We start from the raw sequence: 20,939 nt of genomic DNA, 5'->3' as shown, positions 1-20,939 counted from the left end.
GCATCCAACCCGGAAGCCAACCGCACCAATGTGTCGGAAGTAACCCAGGCGACGCTAGGCCAATTGTGCGTCGCCCCATGGACTTCCCAGTCGCGGCCGGCTGCGACAGGGCCTGGGCTCGAACCCAGGATCTCTGGTGGCACAGCCTTAGACCACTGTGCCATCCGGGAGGCCAATTTATTGAAGTTTTTATCTCTCATCATTGAACCTCTAATAGCTAACCATCGAGCTACATGCCAATGATTTGTTTGGCATAGCAACATGGAATGAACCGAATGAATGACTGGGTCAAAACATCCCAAAACAAATTAACGCCCATGCTGTTTGGTTAGCAACTTCTGAACCTCACAACTAACAACGGGCTTTTCCCCAGACTATATCGTCTGGTGGAAGAAAAAGATGATTACTCATTAAAATAAAGCTAATGAAAACATGTCATTAATCCTTTATTTTTTTAAATGTCGATACCCGTTTTAGAAAAGTAATAAGGCCCTTGAACCCTGGGATTATTTGTCTTCGCATCGTGCCTTAGAACAGCTCTTAGTCGGGAGTTACCACACAATAATCCCCAGGTTCTCATGCCTAATTTCTTAATAAAAATATATGAATGACCAGTCTAATTTCTCACAAAAAGATGGGCATGCAATTGGTAGACATTCCAACAGTACCTGGTAAAATAATAAGTACATAACACAGGATGTTTAAGAATATACACTGTGAAAACAAAACATTAACACCTGCTCTTTCCATGACAGACTGATCAGGTGAATCCAGGTGAAAGCTATGATCCCTTATTGATGTCACCTGTTAAATCCACTTCAATCAGTATAGATGACAGGTTAAAGAAGGATTTTTAAAGCTTAAGACAATTTAGAAATGTATTGTGTATGTGTGCCATTAGGTGGGTGAATGGAAAAGGCAAAAAATTTAAGTGCCATTGAATCAGGTATGGTAGTAGGCGCAACAGTTTATGTCAAGAGCTGGGTGCTCATGATGATGTGGGCTGGTGTGGCTAAAATGCTTCTGTAGGGCAGATATTTTTGTTGTCCCAGTCTGCCCCTGACCTCTCATTTTCCATGACAACTATTACTGATCTTGAGGAGTGAAAGTATCAAAATAACTTATTTTTTTTCATTCCTCAATCGGACCACCCGATAACTTTTTACTTGAAGTGTATAGTGTGACACTATTTATGTCCGACCTTGCTCCCCTTAACAACATGAGAATGGATGTCTACAACACGCCACCAAGTCATTCATATGCGGGGAACCTCTGCATGAAAAAAAAAGAAAGATGCGACAGATATAGGAAACAGCTAGGTCACTCCGCATTGATGTTCACCTTGGAGAAATAAAATTCAGAGGGGCAGAGCAATGTGAAAAGCTGTCAAGTGTGTGCGAGGGGAACAGGGTGAAATGGATTGTTCGTTTAGACACATCCGTAATGGAACGTGTTAATGACAAACGGTCTGCTTGGCTTGTTTGTGAACGGCTGTCATATCCCTCTGTTCCACTTATCACCAGAGCTTCACCTCTTTTCCGTTTCCATATTTCAAGAGAGCAGGTCCTCTGTCAGGTTTTCGCATGGCTTGATTATATGGCTCATGGATATAATGTGAAACATATCCAGCATGCCCTGACAATGACACATCAACACCCCTAACTGGTTTGTTAAAAGCCATATTTCATGACATAGAATATGTCTTCCCCTTTTTTATCCAGATGACTTTCTATCCAATCCACATTCAGACAATGAGGCTTTTATTTTCATTGTCCAAGGATACAGTGCATTCCAAAAGTTTTCAGACGCCTCAACTTTTTCCAAATGTTATGTTAAAGCCTTACTCTAAAATGTATTACGTTGTTTTTCCCCCTCAATCTACACACAGTATCCCATAATGACCAAGCAAAAACAAGTTTGATTTTTTGCAAAGTTATGAAAATGATTAACTTACATTTTTAATTTACCTAAGTATTCAGACCCTTTACTCAGTACTTTGTTGAAGCACCTTTGGCAGCAATTACAGCCTTGAGTCTTCTTGGGTATGAAGCTACAAGTTTGGCACACCTATATTTAGGAAGTTTCTCCCCTTCTTCTCTGCAGATCCTCTCAAGCTCTGTCAGATTGTATGGGGAGCATTGATGCACAGCTATTTTCAGGTCTCTCCAGAGATGTTCGATCAGGTTCAAGTCCAGGTTCTGGCTGGGCCACTCAAGGACATTCAGAGGCTTGTTCCGAAGCCACTCCTGTGTTGTCTTTTCTGTGTTCTTAGGGTCGTTGTTCTGTTGTATGGTGAACCTTCGCCCTAGTCTGAGGTCCTGAGAGCTCTGGAGCAGGTCTTCATCAAGGAGCTCTCTGTACTTTGCCTCGATCTTGACTTGTCTCCCAGTCCTTGCCGCTAAAAAACATCACCACAGCATGATGCTGCAACCACCATGCTTCACTGTAGGGATGGTGCCAGGTTTCCACCAGACATTGTGCTTGGCACTCAGGCCAAAGAGCTCAATCTTGGTTCATCTGGTCTGAGAGTCTTTACGTGCCTTTTGGCAAACTCCAAGCGGCCTGTCATGTGCCTTTTACTGATTGGTGGAGTGCTGCAGCGATGTTTGGCCTTCTGGAAGGTTCTCCCATCTCCACAGAGGAACTCTGGAGCTCTGTTAGAGTGACCATTGGGTTCTTGGTCACCTCCCTGACCAAGTCCCTTTTCCCCCAATTTCTCAGTTTGTCTTCATGGTTCCAAACTTCTTCCATTTAAAACTTCTTCCAATCCTGTCTCGGAGCTCTACGGACAATTCCTTCGACCTCACAGCGTGGTTTTTGCTCCGACATCTGTGGGACCTTATATAGACAGGTGTGTGCCTTTCGAAATCATGTCCAATCGATTGAATTTTCCACAGGTGGATTCCAATCAAGTTGTAGAAACATCTCAAGGATGATCAATGGAAACAGGATGCACCAGAGCTCAATTTCGAGTCTCATAGCAAAGGGTCTGAATACTTATGTATAAGGTATGTTTTTTATTTGTAAAAAAAATTGCCAAAATTTCTATTTTCGCTTTGTCATTATGGGGTATTGATAAGGAAATGTTTTTATTTATTCAATTTTAGAATAAGGCTGTAACGTAACAAAATGTGGAAAAAGGGAAGGGGTCTGCATACTTTCCGAATGCACTGTATGTCACAGTTCTGCCATTCATCAGCTTCATATAGTTAAAAATGTGAAGCTTAAATACTACAGATAGCGCTATGATGGTTGTCATGACTATTTAACTAAACCACACAAACAAATGTGGACCTTAAGACAGTGTTTTTGGTAGGCACCCAAACGCATACTCTAACTAAGGCCATGAACAATTGATTTAAATAGTCTAAAAACCATTAAGATTGAGCCCTAAAATGAAGTTAATGTGGGATTCTGTGGTTGGACTGATTGACCGTGTGCTATTAAACATCTAATATACGTTATTACTGGACAGGACCCAATAAAAATTGACCAATAGAAGTGTAAACACGCGATATAAAGACAATAAGAGCCACATGGAATGATGTCATGAAAAGAAAATAAGAACAAGATTTTGCTTAGCCTAGTTACAGGTCTGTTTGTGCCGTCTTGCCACATGCCATGGTCCTTGCAGACAGCCCAGACAGATCTGGGACCAAGCACTGCAAAGGCCCTTTGATCCACTAGGAGCTAAAACATTGTACTGCAGATTAGTGATGCTGAAATGTACATAGTGCATTATGATTTATTGATGAGTGAAGGTACAATTTATTGAGTACTTTATTGAATTAATTTGTTGAATGGTACACGATATGTATCGATACAGGGATGTTAGCATGATACATATGTATAATTTCCATCTGTGAATCAGTATATTGATACCCACCTATAGTGATACAGATACCCACCTATAGTGATACAAGATAATTCATTTTTAACCAGATCAGGACCCTGAGGGGTATCGCCAGCAGTGAAACATCAGCACCAACATGATTTATCAAAGCAATAAACTGTTGTCTTTGTTCTCATGGCCAAGGGCTGGAGTTGCTACTAGAGTATTCCTCTCCTCCCTCCTTTCTTCTCTCCTCCTCCTCTCTGGGTGAGTCTACCTGGCACTACTCCCTGCAGGCTGACTACAGTACATCCCATCCGCTCGAACAGGCACAAATTTCCCCCCTCTGTCACAACCGCTACCTGTGCATATTTTGAAATGAGATCAAGTCGGCTAACGTCGCCTGCCATGATATAAAACACATGCGTCTGCTTGGCCGGCACCGCTGCACAACACTTTTGTTCACATTAAAGCAGGGAGCCGCCTCTAGAGTTCATCTTTACACCGGTTAGATCTAGCTAGTTCACCACGGAGCGTCTACATGTGGTGTGACACCGCTGCAGCGTGGGCAAATTGATATGAGGCGCTGATGAGTGAGTCTCTGCCTGTACGCATTCATTAGGGGGAGAATAAGCAGGAAGAGGGTCATCTGTCATTCATGCTGCACTGAGTCCTTTAGCTGGGGAGAGATCTCTAATAAACACTGCAGGGAGGTGTGTGTGTGTGTGCGCGCTTGAGTGTGCATGCACTGTGTTTGTGTGCTCATGTTGGTGTCAACAGGTGCGTGTGTGATTGTGTGTGCACGCATGCGTGTGTGGTAACTTGATGCATACAGTACTAGTCCGAGTTTGGACACACCTATTCATTCCAGCGTTTTTCTACATTTTAGAATAATAGTGAAGACATCAAAAAACTATTAAATAACACATATAGAATCATGTAGTAACCAAAAAAAGTGTTACATCAAAATATATTTGAGATTCTTCAAAGTAGCCTCCCTTTGCCTTGAGGACAGCATTGCACACTCTTGGCATTCTCTTAACCAGCTTCACCTGGAACCCACATATGCCGAGCACTTGGTGGCTGCTTTTCCTTCACTCTGTGGTCCAACTCATCCCAAATCACCTAAATTGGGTTGGGGTTGGGTGATTATGGCGGCCTGGTCATCTGATGCAGCACTCAATCACTCTCCTCCTTGGTCAAATAGCCCTTACACAGCCTGGAGGTGTGTTTGGAGGTGTGTTTGGTCATTTTCCTGTTGAACAACAAATGTGGTAGCCATGAATTCTAAATAAATCACAGACAGAACCCCCACACCGTCACACCTCCTCCTCCATGCTTCACGGTGGGAACCAGACATGTGGAGAACATCTGTTCACTTACTCTGCGTCTGACAAAGACACGGTGGTTGGAACCAAAAATCTCAAATTTGAACTCATCCGACCATAGGACAGATTTCCACCGGTCTAATGTCCATTGCTCTTGTTTCTTGGCCCAAGCAAGTCTCTTCTTATTGTTGATGTCCTTTAGTAGTGGTTTCTTTGCAGCAATTTAATCATGAAGGCCTGATTCACGCAGTCTCCAATGAACAGTTGATGTTGAGATGTGTCTGTTACTTAAACTCTGTGAAGCATTTATTTGGGCTGAAATTTCTGAGGCTGGTAACTCTAATGAACTTATCCTCTGCAGCAGAGGTAACTCTGGGTCTTCCTTTCCTGTGGCGGTCCTCATGAGAACCAGTTTCATCATAGCACATTGTGGTTTTTGTGACTGCACTTGAAGAAGCTTTCAAAGTTCTTGACATTTTCCGGATTGACTGACCTTTGTGTCTTAAAGTAATGATGGACTATCGTTTCTCTTTGCTTATTTGAGCTGTTCTTGTATTCTTGCCATAAAATGGACTTTTACAAAATAGGGCTATTTTCTGTATACCACCCCTACCTTGTCTCAACACAACTGATTGGCTGAAGTGCATTAAGAAGGAAAGAAATTCCACAAATTAACTTTTAACAAGGCGCACCTGTTAATTGAAATGGATTCCAGGTGACTACATCATTAAGCTGGTTGAGAGAATGCCAAGAGTGTGAAAAGCTGTAATCAAAGCAAAGGGAGGCAACTTTGAAGCATCTCAAATATAAAATACATTTAGATTTGTTTAAAACACTATTATTCTACAATGTAGAAAATGGTACAAATACAGAAAAACCCTTATTTGAGTTGGTGTGTCCAAACTTTTTACTGGTACTGTATATTTCAAGTTTGGCCTCCCTCAGTAGAGAGAAAATAATCATAAAAATGAAATGAATAAAAAAACATTTTCTGTAGTGTTTACTCATTGTGTTGCTGAATAATATTGCTGTAGGTGAACATTAGGGGCAGTATGAGGTAACAAATACATTTTGTTCTTAACTGTGAAAATGATCAACTGAAATAGTACTGCACTCGCTTTTTCAAAATCTAATTTAATTTGTCACATGAGCTGAAATAAAAACTGGTGTAGACCTTACTGTGAAATGCTTACTTACAAGCAGTTTTTTTTTAAAGTACAAAAATATGAGCAATTTAAAAAAATAAAAAATGTAATTAAATAAAGTCTGGAAAAAAAGTCAAAACAATAACATAACAAAAACTAAGCTATATACAGGGGGTACTGGTACCGAGTCAATGTGTGGAGGTACAGGTTAGTAGAGGTAAATGAGGTATGTACATGTAGCTAGGGGTAAAGTCACTATGCATAGATAATAAACAGCGAGTAGCCGCAGCGTAAAAAAGTGGGTCAATACAAATAGTCCAAGTAGCCATTTGATTAACTGTTTAGTAGTCTTATGGCTTGAGGATAGAAGTTGTTAAGGAGCCTTTTGGACCTAGACTTGGCGCTCCGGTACCACTTGCTGTGTGGTAGCAGAGAGAACAGTCTATGACTGGGGTGGCTGGAGTATTTGACCATTTTTAGGGCCTTCCTTTGACACCGCTTGGTAAAGAGGTCCTGGATGGAAGTAGGCATGGTCCCAGTGATGTACTGGGCCGTATGCACTACACTCTGTAGCGCCTTCCGGTCGGATACCAAGCAGATGCCATACCAGCCGGTGATGCTCTCGATTAGAGGTCGGCCGATTAATCGGAATGGCCGATTTAATTAGGGCCTATTTCAAGTTTTCATAACAATCGGTAATCAGCATTTTTGGACACCGATTGTGGCCGATTACATTGCACTCCACGAGGAGACTACGTGGCAGACTGACTACCTGTTAAGCGAGTGTAGCAAGAGGCCAAGTTAAGTTGCTCGCTAGCATTAAACTTATCTTATAAAAAACAATCAATCTTAACATAATCACTAGTTAACTACACATGGATGATGATATTACTAGTTTATCTAACTTGTCCTGCGTTACATATAATCGATGCGGTGCCTGTTAATTTCTCATCGAATCACAGCCCACTTCGCCAAACGGGTGACGATTTAACAAGCACATTCGCAAAAAAAAGCACTGTCGTTGCACCAATGTGTACCTAACCATAAACATCAATGGCTTTCTTTAAAATTAATAGACAAGTGTATATTTTTAAACCTGCATATTTAGTTAATATTGCCTGCTAACATGAATTTCTTTTAACTAGGGAAATTGTGTCACTTCTCTTGCGTTCCGTGCAAGCAGTCAGGGTATTTGCAGCAGTTTGGGCCGCCTGGCTCGTTGCAAACTGTGTGAAGACCATTTATTCCTAACAAAGACCGTAATTAATTTGCCAGAATTGTACATAATTATGACATAACTTTGAAGGTTGTGCAATGTAACAGCAATATTTCCACTTAGGGATGCCACCCGTTAGATAAAATACTGAACGGTTCTGTATTTCACTGAAAGAATAAACGTTTTGTTTTCAAAATTATAGTTTTCGGATTTGACCATATTAATGACCTAAGGCTCGTATTTCTGTGTGTTATTATGTGATAATTAAGTCTATGGGCGGCAGGGTAGCCTAGTGGTTAGAGCGTTGGACGAGTAACCGGAAGGTTGCGACTTCAAACCCCCGAGCTGACAAGGTACAAATCTGTCATTCTGTCCCTGAACAGGCAGTTAACCGACTGTTCCCAGGCCGTCATTGAAAATAAGAATTTGTTCTTAACTGACTTGCTTGGTTAATTAAAGGTAAAAAAAAAATATATATATATATATATTTGATAGAGCAGTCTGACTGAGCGGTGGCAGGTAGCAACCTGCTCGTAAGCATTCATTCAAACAGCACTTTCATGCGTTTGCCAGCAGCTCTTCACTGTGCTTCAAGCACTGAGATGTTTATGATTTCAAGCCTATCAACTCCTGAGATTAGGCTGGTGTAACCGACGTGAAATTGCTAGCTAGTTAGCGGGGTGCACGCTAATAGCGTTTCAATCGGTGACGTCACTCGCTCTGAGACCTTGAAGTAGTTGTTCCCCTTGCTCTGCAAGGGCCGCGGCTTTTTTGGAGCGATGGGTAACGACACTTCGAGGGTGGCTGTTGTCGATGTGTTCCTGGTTCGAGCCCAGGTAGGGGCGAGGAGAGGGACGGAAGCTATACTGTTACACTGACAATACTAAAGTGCCTATAACAACATCCAATAGTCAAAGGTATATGAAATACAAATGGTATAGAGAGAAATAGTCCTATAATTCCTATAATAACTACAACCTAAAACTTCTTACCTGGGAATATTGAAGACTCGTTAAAAGGAACCATCAGCTTTCATATGTTCTCCTGTTTTGAGCAAGGAAATTAAACGTTAGCTTTTTGACATGGTCATATTGTACTTTTACATTCTTCTCCAACACTTTGTTTTCGCATTATTTAAACCAAATTGAACATGTTTCATTATTTATTTGAGGCTAAATTGATTTTATTGATGTATTATATTAAGTTAAAATAAGTGTTCATTCAGTATTGTTGCAATTGTCATTATTACAAATAAATATATATATATATATAGCAGAGTGTGAGAGTGTATATATATATATATGTGTGTGTTTTTTAATTGGCCGATCAATCGGTATTGGCTTTTTTTGGTCGTCCGATAATCAGTATCGGCGTTGAAAAATCATAATCGGTCGACCTCTACTCTCGATGGTGCAGCTGTAAAATCACGGCAGCTTAGCCTAGTGGTTAGAGCGTTGGACTAGTAACCGGAAGGTTGTAAGTTCTAAACCCCCAAGCTGACAAGGTACAAATCTGTCATTCTGCCCCTGAACGGGCAGTTAACCCACTGTTCCTAGGCCATCATTGAAAATAAGAATTTGTTCTTAACTGACTTGCCTAGTTAAATAAAGGTTAAAAAAATGTATTTAGTTTTTTCAAGTGCCTCCTCGGTAAATGAAATACCACACCAGTCTCAATCATCTGACCATACTGTATTCTACAAATCTATAATCAATCTGCCAAACAAAAAGAGGCATGTCCTGCTTCCGGATTCTCCACCCTTCTCCCAAAGTGTACACTTTCACACATGGATTTAACAATGTTGTAAACTCACTCCAGCCAATGCTTACACCAATCACATGCTTTTTACTAAAGTCCATGACGAGGAGTGTGCAAGGGTGGAGAATTAAGACTCAACCAAAGACAACATCCTTGTCTCTATAACGCCCGGGGTGTAGTGGGGAAGAAGTCAGGCGCAGGAAGCAGAGAGTTCAGGGTAGCGCCCACTTTAATGCACCACAACGGTGAACAGACGCCAACCACAACAAATGCCCCAAACACGGGGGGCTTAAACAGTCCAGCAAAACTCCAAAAACACGGACAACCGTGACATACAGTCGAAATGTACATCGAAAATAATCCCACACAACCAACAGGCGGACCGGCTGGTAAATAAAGTCCAACCAATCAGCCTAAACTAAACACAGGTGAAATCAATAAACAGAAAAGGGAAAAAAGTGATCAGTGGAAGCTAGAAGGCCGGTTACGAGCACCACCCGAACAGGAAGGGGAGCCACCTTCGGTAGGAGTCGTGACAGTCTCCTCATTTCACCTGTTCTCCCCTCCCAAACTATTGGCTGACTGTGGGGTGTGATGCTAGCGTAGCGATGCTATTTAGGCCTGTTATCATGTATTCATTACATATGAAGGCCCAACAGTGACATTCCGGCAGCCATGCAGGACTCGAGGGGCCTAGCGGAGTTAAATATCACCTCCTGGAGTGCGGCGGCGGGCGACAGGAAAAGACATACAGGAGAGAAATAACAGCCCCGACGCTAATGCCGGCTCCGCGGCATGCCACTGACAAGCTTCAACGCCGTCTAGCTCCCGCCACCTGAAATCAGAGAGGGGGGAAAACAGAGGCCCGACCGCCTAATTAACTATCAACTAAAACAAGATGGGAATAAACATTAGCTCCGCTTTAGAGGTGCCTTTGTAGAGAGATGTGAGGTGGCGGAGGGAGGGAAGGTGGGAGGGTAGGAGAAAACAGAGGAGGAGGTATAATACAGCATTCACTAATTATCCAACAGAATTCTGGAATTGGGACCCAGCTACCACATAACGTTCTAAGAACCATATGTTTCTTTGAGCTTGGTGAAAATGTGGTTGTCATATAGTTAATTTGAATACAACCTTCCCACAATGTCCTGGAAATGGTGCAGGTTACACAGCAAGCACATAACATTCTAAGAACCTTATGTTCCTTAGGTGGTCATTTCAGTACTTCAGCATAACGTTTCCTTCAGGTTTTCCCATGGTTCTATTTAACGTCATTTTCTCAGAACATTTAGAGAATGTTAAGAAACAACATTCTTCTGTGGGAATTTCAGTATTTCAGCATAACGTTTTCTACAGGTTTCCTCATAGTTAAATTTAAAGTAATTCTGAGAACATTAAGAAAACTTTCCATAAAAAAACACAAGTAAACATTAGTAACATACAAAGAAAGTTCTAAGAATGTTATTTAAACCCTTTAGACCCCAATATAATTCTAGAATGCTGCTGTAGATTACTGAGATTTTTCAGGCTCATTTTCTCGCACATTTCAAACAAACAGACAACTCAAAAACAAAGAACAAATTACAATCACTTAGTTTTAAAGAGCACAACCTCTTCTTTAATATGATACCACATTCATGTCAATAGGAAGACATTTAGTCTTCCATTGTGTAAAGAAACTATCAAAAAATGATTAAGACAAAGAACTCTAGAGTATTTAAATTATAGTACATTTGACTAAATTACCATTTAAAATGTACCATATTATTTACATATGAATAAATAAAAAATATTCAAAATATGACCATATTCAGAAAGTATTTCAAAACCCACACAAAGTAGTGTAGGCTATTGGATTGACAATGATTCTTACTTCTGTACCAATGTAAAAAAGCAAACAACTATTCAGAGACTATTTCAAAATGTAGGTAACCTCTCTCAATAAGATTAAGTACAGACCAGAGCTGTGTTCGAATACCCATACTAACATAATGTATACTATACACTTAATGAGAATATACTGCATACTAAACTCCGCAAAAAAATAAACGTCCTCCCAATGTCAACTGCATTTATTTTCAGAAAACTTAATATGTGTAAATATTTGTATGAACATAATAAGATTAAACAACTGAGACGTAAACAGAAGTTCCACAGACATGTGACTAACAGAAATGGAATAATGTGTCTCTGAACAAAGAGGGGGTCGAAATCAAAAGTAGCAGTCAGTATCTGGTGTGGCCACCAGCTGCATTAAGTACTGCAGTGCATCTCCTCCAAGTGGACTGCACAAGATTTGCCAGTTCTTGCTGTGAGGTGTTACCCCACTCTTCCACCAAGGCACCTGCAAGTTCCCGGACATTTCTGGGGGGAATGGCCCTAGCCCTCACCCACCGATCCAACAGGTCCCAGACGTGCTCAATGGGATTGAGATCCGGGCTCTTCGCTGGCCATGGCAGAACACTGACATTCCTGTCTTGCAGGAAATCCCGCACAGAATGAGCAGTATGGCTGGTTGCATTGTCATGCCAGGATGAGCCTACAGGAAGGGTACCACATGAGGGAGGAGGATGTCTTCCCTGTAATGCACAGCGTTGAGATTGCCTGCAATGACAACAAGCTCAGTTCGACGATGCTGTGACACACCGCCCCAGACCATGACAGACCCTCCACCTCCAAACCGATCCCGCTCCAGAGTACAGGCCTCGGTGTAATGCTCATTCCTTCGACGATAAACGAGAATCCGACCATCACCCCTGGAGAGGCAAAACCACGACTCGTCAGTGAAGAGCACATTTTGCCAGTCCTGTCTAGTCCAGCGAGGGGAGGTTTGTGCCCATAAGCGACGTTGTTGGCGGTGATGTCTGGTGAGGACCTGCCTTACTACAGGCCTACAAGCCCTCAGTCCAGCCTCTCTCAGACATTTGCGGACAGTCTGAGCAGTGATGGAGGGATTGTGCGTTCCGGGTGTCACTCGGGCAGTTGTTGTTGCCATCCTGTACCTGTCCCACAGCTGTGATGTTCGGATGTACCGATCCTGTGCAGGTGTTGTTACACATGGTCTGACACTGCAAGGATGATAAGCTGTCCATCCTGTCTCCCTGTAGGGCTGTCTTAGGCGTCTCACAGTACGGACATTGCAATTTATTGCCCTGGCCACATTTGCAGTCCTCATGCCTCCTTGCAGCATGCCTAAGGCACGTTCACACAGATGAGAAGGGACCATGGGCATCTTTCTTTTTGTGTTTTTCAGAGTCAGTAGAAAGGCCTCTTTAGTGTCCTAAGTTTTCTTTACAACCGTTCCACAGGTGGATGTTCATGAATTGTTTATGGTTCAATGAACAAGCATGGAAACCGTGGTTAAACCCTTTAGAATGAAGATCTGTGAAGTTATTTGGATTTTTACGAATTATCTTTGAAAGACAGGGTCCTGAAAAATGAATGTTTCTTTTTTTGCTGAGTATATATACTATGATTTCATTTTAACAAGTTTGCCAAATGTTAGCTGATTACTTACGCGGCTGAGACAGCTTCCAAAAGAATTTCATCGGTAGAAACTGGACAAAACAAGCAACTTGTTAGCTGGCTATGTAAACAAATATCCAACTCATCATATGAACTCCACTGCATGGTTATCTACTACCCTAACTCGAAAGCTAAGCTGTCAAATAATTGAAAAACGAGGCAATGTATAGCCTATGAATATCTTCACCTAGCAAAGATGACAAACCATAACCAAAGCCAAACAGATAAACACAAATAACTCTAGCCTTCATTTCGGTGGCTAGTTAGCTTGTTGTCTGTATGGCTAGCTAGAGAAAGTGACAGCTGAGGTTGATGCTTTGTGAGCGCTGCCCATATTTACCACAACTGATAGACTAACTAGTTAGCTACCCACTCCACAACAAGGAACTTGGGCCATTTCCATATGAATTACACTACTGGTCAAAAGTTTTAGAACACCTACTCATTAAAGGGTTTTTCTTTATTTTTACTATTTTCTACATTGTAGAATAATGGTGAATACATCAACATTATGAAATAACACATAGGGAATCATGTAGTAACCAAAAAAGTGTAAAACAAATCAAAACATATTTTATTTGAGATTCTTCAAATAGCTTTTGCCTTGATGACAGCTTTGTGCACTCTTGGCATTCTCCCAACCAGCTTCACCTGGAATGCTTTTCCAAACGTCTTGAAGGTGTTCCCACATATGCTGAGCACTTGTTGGCTTCCATTCCTTCACTCTGCGGTCTGACTCATCCCAAAACATCTCAATTGGGTTGAGTTCGGGGAATTGTGGTTTCCAGGTCATCTGATGCAGCACTCCATCACTCTCCTTATTGGTAAAATAGCCCTTACACAGCCTGGAGGTGTGTTGGGTCATTGTCCCGTTGAAAAACAAATGATAGTCCCACTAAGCCCAAACCAGATGGGCTGGCGTATCACTGCAGAATGCTGTGGTAGCCATGCTGGTTAAGTGTACCTTGAAATCTAAATAAATCACAGACAGTGTCACCAGCAATGCATCCCCACACCACCTCCTCCAATCTTTACGGTGGGAAATACACATGCGGAGATCATCCGTTCACCCACAGCGCGTCTCACACAGACACGACGGTTGGAACCAAAAATCTCAAATTAGGACTCCAGACCAAAGGACAAATTTCCACCTGTCAAAGATTCATTGCTCGTGTTTCTTGGCCCAAGCAAGTCTCTTCTTATTATTGGTGTCCTTTAGTAGTGGTTTCTTTGCAGCAATACGACCCCGAAGGCCTGATTCACGCAATCTCCTCTGAACAGTTGATGTTGAGATGTTTCTGTTACTTGAACTTTGAAGCATTTATTTGGGCTTCAAATTCTGAGGCTGGTAACTCTAATTAACTTATCCTCTGCGGCAGAGGTAACCCTGGATCTTCCATTCCTGTGGTGGTCCTCACAAGAGCCAGTTTCATGATAGCGCTTGATGGTTTTTGCGACTGCACTTGAAGAAACTTTCAAAGTTCTTGACATTTTCCGGATTGACTGACCTTCGTGTCTTAAAGTAACTATCGTTTCTCTTTGCTTATTTGAGCTGTTCTTGCTAAAATATGGACTTGGTCTTTTACCAAATAGGTCTATCTTGTCACAACACAACACAACACAACTGATTGGCTCAAACACATTAAGGACAGAAGTTCCACAAAGGAACTTTTAAGAAGGCACAACTGTTAATTCATGTAAAATACATTTCTACAATGTAGAAAAAAGTAAAAATAAAGAAATACCCTTGCATGAGTAGGTGTTCTAAAGCTTTTTACTGGGAGTGTACATTGGTAGAAACAAGACAAAACAACCAACTAGTTAGCTGACTATACAGCTAAACACGGCAACTATTTCCATGTGTAACGGCAGATTGCCTCTTCGTCTGGAGAGGAGTAAGGATCGGACCAAGATGCAGCGTGTTAAGTGTTCATGACGATTTATTAAAAAACGAACTGAACACTGAAATACAAAACAATAAACGATGTGATGAAAACTGAAACAGTACCATGTGGCGACAAACACTCACACGGAAACAAACACCCACAAACCAACAGTGAAACCCAGGCTACCTAAGTATGATTGTCAATCAGAGACAACTAACAACATCTGTCTCTGATTGAGAACAATACTAGGCTGAACACAAAAACCAACATAGAAAAACAAACAGGCTGCCCACCCCAACTCACACACTGACCATACGAAATAAAGACAAAACAAAGGAAATAAACATCAGAACGTGACACCATGAGGCAGCACGGAATCATTCGAGCACCACCGCTTATTTGCTCACCTGTACCAACCAAGTTACGATGACATAACAGGACATTCTAATCTGTTAGCTATTCCCCAAGTTTCACAGCATCAAACATCCACAACACCAAATATATATCTGCTGTGAACTTATTTCACTCACCTCAACATCATTGCTTTTCAAAGTGCAAGGACTTGTGCGAATCCGTATCACATCCATATCACCAACCAACATACAGTTGAAGTCGGAAGTTTCATACACCATAGCCAAATACATTTAAACTGTTTTTCACAATTCCTGACATTTAATCTGGGTAAAAATTCCCTGTTTTAGGTCAGTTAGGACCACCACTTTATTTTAAGAATGTGAAATGGTAGAATAGTTGAGAGAATGAATTTGTTCAGCTATTATTTCTTTCATCACATTCCCAGTGGGCCAGAAGTGTACATACACTCAATTAGTATTTGATAGCATTGCCATTAAATTGTTTAACTTGTGTCATAAGTTACAGGTAGCCTTCCACAAGCTTCCCACAATAAATTGGGTGAACTTTGGCCCATTCCTCCTGACAGAGCTGGTGTAACTGAATCAGGTTTGTAGGCCTCCTTGCTCACACACGCTTTTTCAGTTCAGATTGAGGTCAAGGCATTGTGATGGCCACTCCAATACCTTGACTTTGTTGTCCTTAAGCCATTTTGCCACAACTTTGGAAGTATGCTTGGGGTCATTGTCCATTTGGAAGACCCATTTGCAACCAAGATTTAACTTCCTGACAGATTTTTTGAGATGTTGCTTCAATATATCCACCCAATTTTCCTGCCTCATGGTGCCATCTATTTTGTGATGTGGACACCTACAACATGATATGGACACCTACATGCTTTACGTTTAGGATTGTGTTCTTCGGCTTGCAAGCCTCCGCCTTTTTCCTCCAAACATAATGATGGTTATTATGGCCAAACAGTTCTATTTTTGTTTCATCAGACCAGAGGACATTTCTCCAAAAAGTACAATCTTTGTCCCCATGTGCAGTTGCAAACCGTATTCTGGCTTTTTTATGGTGGTTTTAGAGCTGCAGATTCATCCTTGCTGTGCGGCCTTTCAGGTTATGTCGATATAGGACTCGTTTTACTGTGGATATAGATACTTTTGTACCCGTTTCCTCCAGCATCTTCACAAGGTCCTCTGCTGTTGTTCTGGGATTGATTTGCACTTTTCGGAACCAAAGTACGTTCATCTCTAGGAGACAGAACACGTCTCCTTCCTGAGCAGTATGGCGGCTGCGTGGTCCCATGGTGGTTATACTTGCGTACTATTGTTTGTACAGATAAACGTGGTACACTCAGGCGTTTGGAAATTGCTCCCAAGGATGAAGCAGACTTGTGGAGGTCTACATTTTTTTCTGAGTTCTTGGCTGATTTCTTTTGATTTTCCCATGATGTCAAGCAAAGAGGCACTGGGTTTGAAGGTAGGCCTTGAAACACATCCACAGGTACACCTCCAATTGACTCAAATTATGTAAATTATCCTATCAGAAGCTTCTAAAGCCATGACATCATTTTCTGGAATTTTCCAAGCTGATATGACAACCGGCCAGTGAAAGTGCAGGGCGCCAAATTCAAACAACAGAAATCTCATAATAAAAATTCCTCAAACATGTAAGTATTATACACCATTTTAAAGACCAACTTATTGTGGGAAGCTTGTGGAAGGCTAACCGAAACATTTGACACAGGTTAAACAATTTAAAGGCAATTCTACCAAATACTAATACTAATTGAGTGTATGTAAATGTCTGACCCACTGGGAATGTGATGAAAGACAGGGAATTTTTACTAGGATTAAATGTCAAGAATTGTGAAAAACTGAGTTTAAAAGTATTTGGCTAATGTGTATGTAAACTTCCGACTTCAACTGTCTTAAAAGATTCAGTAAACGTTTTAAGAAAGCCTCCAAATAAGCTACACTTTCCATTCTCAGAACGTTTAAAAATGTTCCGTCTTACTGGTCAGGAAACTTTTCACTTTGTTCCCAGAACCAATGGGAAATCAAAAACGTACGTTTCCAAGGAACTAAATGTGCTAGCTGAGGAGCTGTGTGTTTGTTGTTCCCTGTCACGATCACATGGAGATGGCTGAAGCAAACTGAGAAGTTCCGCTGCAAGCATATTGGGCGCGTTAATAATTGATCGGCAAGGCACATTCACCGTGTCAGACCTTTCTCTGATCCCTGCACGGCTTGCTACCCAATATACATGATGTTTTTAAAGATATGCTACTGTAGAAATAAATGTTGACTGCTGTTATGCTGCTGTTAGCCTCAACGCCTATGATTTCGATCACAGCTCCCGTACCCTGCCATGTCAATAATACACTCTCTCATAAACACGGTAGGCAGAGCCAAACTACAGAGCCCCATCTCTTGAAAATCTCTACTTGGACTCTACCAACAGCAGCACCGTCTGTCTGTCCTTCTCCTGCTGTCAGAGTGATTGCTGTTAGAAATCAGCCCATGTTGAGATGGCCTCTGCTGCTGTGAGAGAGAGATGTCTAGGTCACTGCTGCCCCAGACCAAGCTCTACGGCTGGCGGATAGCCGGCTACGGATTGGCAAATTAATGTAATGAGATTAGGACCCCTGTCCTCCCTCTCATCCCTCTCTCCTCCCTCTCATCTCAGTGTGAAAACAAGTATGGGCCTGTAAACACCATACACTAAAATGCGTCTAAATAGGAACGCAAAGCACTTTGGTAACTGGTTTTCCCAGCTAACACTCAATTACGGCAAAGTATAATATCATGACTCATTTTGACACTATTTTTTTCACTGCGGCTCGGGAAATGGCAGCAGAAAATTTGATTATCTAGCCGTTTGGTTAAGGTACTCGATTGCACACAAGAAAGTACTCTGTACCTTTCTGCTGCATTAGAAATAGCAGACAGGCAGAAACAAACCGAATATAACATTCAGAAAATACCGCCTCTTCTTGTTACAGTACAATTGGAGTGATACCGACCTCTGGTCAAAGTGCTGCTGAGATGCAATGAAGAAGCAATCAGCTGTCAGAGCAAGTCTCAGCCAGGCCTAGAATTACACATAGAGGAATTCTTGTGATGTCGTCTTTTGAATAGGGAGTGAGGAGAGGTGAGTTGTGCCCTCCAGCCATGCAGGGTCAGAGATCAGACTACTCACCTATTCTGAAGGAGAGCGGCCCAGCGGAGGAACATCTCACCCACATGGCTAAGAGGAGCAGAGGCGCCCAGGCTGCGAGCATCTTCTATGACTCCTCATGGGTCCTGCCCCGGGGGTCCCCCTGTCACAGCCACCTGGAGAACATAACACATGGATGTATGAATTATATAGAAGCCTGGATCCTACACACGTTAACATGAAGACAGGCACACATGTATTTGTTTGTGTTTTTGCCCATGATCACAGATTCTGATCCTGGATCAGCTTAGCACCTGTTCCACATGATAGTCACTCTTGTGTGAAATCAAACTATATATGATCCAAATTCATTCTGGTGTGACCATATAAAAATGATATAAATAGAATCTATGACGCGGGCATACACATGTTCACAGGCATCTGAACACATACACGCAGGCACGCACAGACACAGACACATACACACACAAATCCGCACGCAATCACACACACACACTGAGAACACAAAGCAACTACCATCTATCTTCACCGCAGCCTCAAAGTATAGGCCTTTTTCGTTTATCTGGTATGCTACATTGCACTTCCCTGTTCCTTTTCTGATAAGAAAAAGCATTATTATTAACTTTCACAAGAACTGAAATGAACCATAATCAAGGGTGTGATTCTCAAGTCACAAATTCTACAGTGCATTCAGAAAGTATTCAGACCCAAATTTTCCAAATTGTGTTACGTTACAGACTTATTCTAAAAAAAATTAAAGTGCCTTTATCTACACAAAATGACAAATCAAAAGCATTTTTTCGGAAAGTTTTGCAAAAAAATAAAGATGTATTATTTACATAAGTATTCAGACCCTTTGCTATGATACTAGAAATAGAGCTCAGGTGCATCCTGTTTCCATTGATCATCCTTTCTCCTGTGGTAAATTCAATTGATTTGACATGATTTGGAAAGGCACATACTTGTCTATATAAGGTCCCACAGTTGACACTGCATGTCAGCCAACAACCAAGCCATGAGGTCGAAGGAATTGTCCGTAGAGCTCCGAGATAGGATTGTGTCCAGGCACAGATCTGGGGAAGGGTAACAAAACAATTCTGCAGAATTGAAGGTCCCCAAGAACACAGTGGCCTCCATCATTCTTAAATGGAAGAAGTTTGGAACCATCAAGATTCTTCCTAGAGCTGGCCACCTGGCCAAACTGAGCCATCGGGGAAGAGAAGGGCCTTGGTCAGGGAGGTGACCAAGAACCTCATGGTCGCTCTGATAGAGCTCCAGAGTTCCTCTGTGGAGATGGAAGAACCTTCCAGAAGGACAACCATCTCTGCAGCACCACCCATCAGGCTTTATTAGGAGAGTGGCCAGACAGAAGCCATTCCTCTGTAAAAATCACATGGCAGCCCACTTGGAGTTTGCCAAAAGGCACCTAAAGGACTCTGACCATGAGAAAGAAGATTCTCTGGTCTGATGAAACCAAGATTGAAATCTTTGACCTGAATGTCAAGTGTCACGTATGGAGGAAACCTGGCACCATCCTTATGACGAAGCATGGTGGTAAGCATCATGTTGGGGGGGGGGTGTTTTTCAGCAGCAAGGACTGGAAGACTAGTCAGGATCGAGGGGAAAGATGAACAGCTCAAAGTACAGAGAGATCCTTGATGAAAACCTGCTCAAGAGCACTCAGGACCTCAGACTGGTGTGAAGTTTTGCCTTCCAACAGGACAATGACCCTAAGCACACAGCAAACACAACACAGAAGTGACTTCGGGCTTCAACCCGATCAAACATATCTAGAGATACCTGAAAATATCTGTACAGAGATGCTCCCCATCCAACCTGACAGAGCTTGAGAGGATCTCAAATACAGGTTTGCCAAGCTTGTAGCATCAAACACAAGAAGACTTGAGGCTGTAATCGCTGCCAAAGGTGCTTGAACAAAGTACTGAGTAAAGGGTCTGAATACTTATGTAAATGTCATATTTCAGTTTTTAGTTTTTAATAAATTTGTTAATTCTAAAAACCTGGTTTCGCTTCATCATTATGGTGTATTGTGTGTAGATTGAGGACATTTTTTAAAATTAATTTTAGAATAAAGGCTGTAACGTAACAAAATGTGGAAAGGGTCAAGGGGTCTGAATACTTTCCAAATGCACTGTATATATCTTGGAGGCTCTTATCAAATAAATGTAATTGTATAGAATTAGAAAGTAACTAATTGTATACTCTTTATCTATATCCTGAGTTACTCACATTGCTATTAGTTGTTCTAGGTCCCGGTGTGTTCAATAATCATGTGACCTGATCAGGAAAAACTCTGGGCCCTAGTTATAGACTATGGCTTACTTATCTATGGTCATATTGCTGGATCAAATAGGAAATGAAGCAGACTGAACTGTGTCAGTCTCTGTAATGAGGAGCTGGTCAAGTAGTGAAATACATACCGCAATTATTTCCACAATTTTTCTAACGTGTACAATTGTGAACAATAGAGATAATGGTTTATTTCACAAATTTGACATTACAAAGTGTCAATAGCAGCTAATGCTGAATCATTTGACACAATTTACATAAATACACTATGCTCAAAGAAAAGGATCATCGCATTAAACACAATTGCCACAACAGACATCAATATATTCAATTGGAAAAATCACCGGTTCACTGCAGCTCAAGGGCTCCATTCTTTACCAGGTGTGTGTTGACATTATGATC

At 41.6% G+C, this 20,939-nt stretch overlaps 1 protein-coding gene across 1 annotated transcript in view; it reads right to left on the bottom strand.

Moving 5' to 3' along the window:
* Positions 1-18,357, bottom strand: part of grik4 (glutamate receptor, ionotropic, kainate 4) — a 224,476-nt gene extending 206,119 nt beyond the window's left edge. Inside the window, exon 1 of the mRNA XM_064974177.1 lies at positions 18,249-18,357. Coding sequence (XP_064830249.1) covers positions 18,249-18,330 — 82 coding nt within the window. The 5' untranslated portion in view covers positions 18,331-18,357. The remainder of the gene's footprint in view (positions 1-18,248) is intronic.
* Between the last annotated feature and the right edge of the window lie 2,582 nt (positions 18,358-20,939).

Source organism: Oncorhynchus masou, chromosome 9 (assembly GCF_036934945.1).
Source record: "Oncorhynchus masou masou isolate Uvic2021 chromosome 9, UVic_Omas_1.1, whole genome shotgun sequence".
NCBI lineage: Eukaryota > Metazoa > Chordata > Actinopteri > Salmoniformes > Salmonidae > Oncorhynchus > Oncorhynchus masou.
Note: the sequence above shows the minus strand (reverse complement) of the source record. Positions and strands in the feature narration are given on the sequence as shown.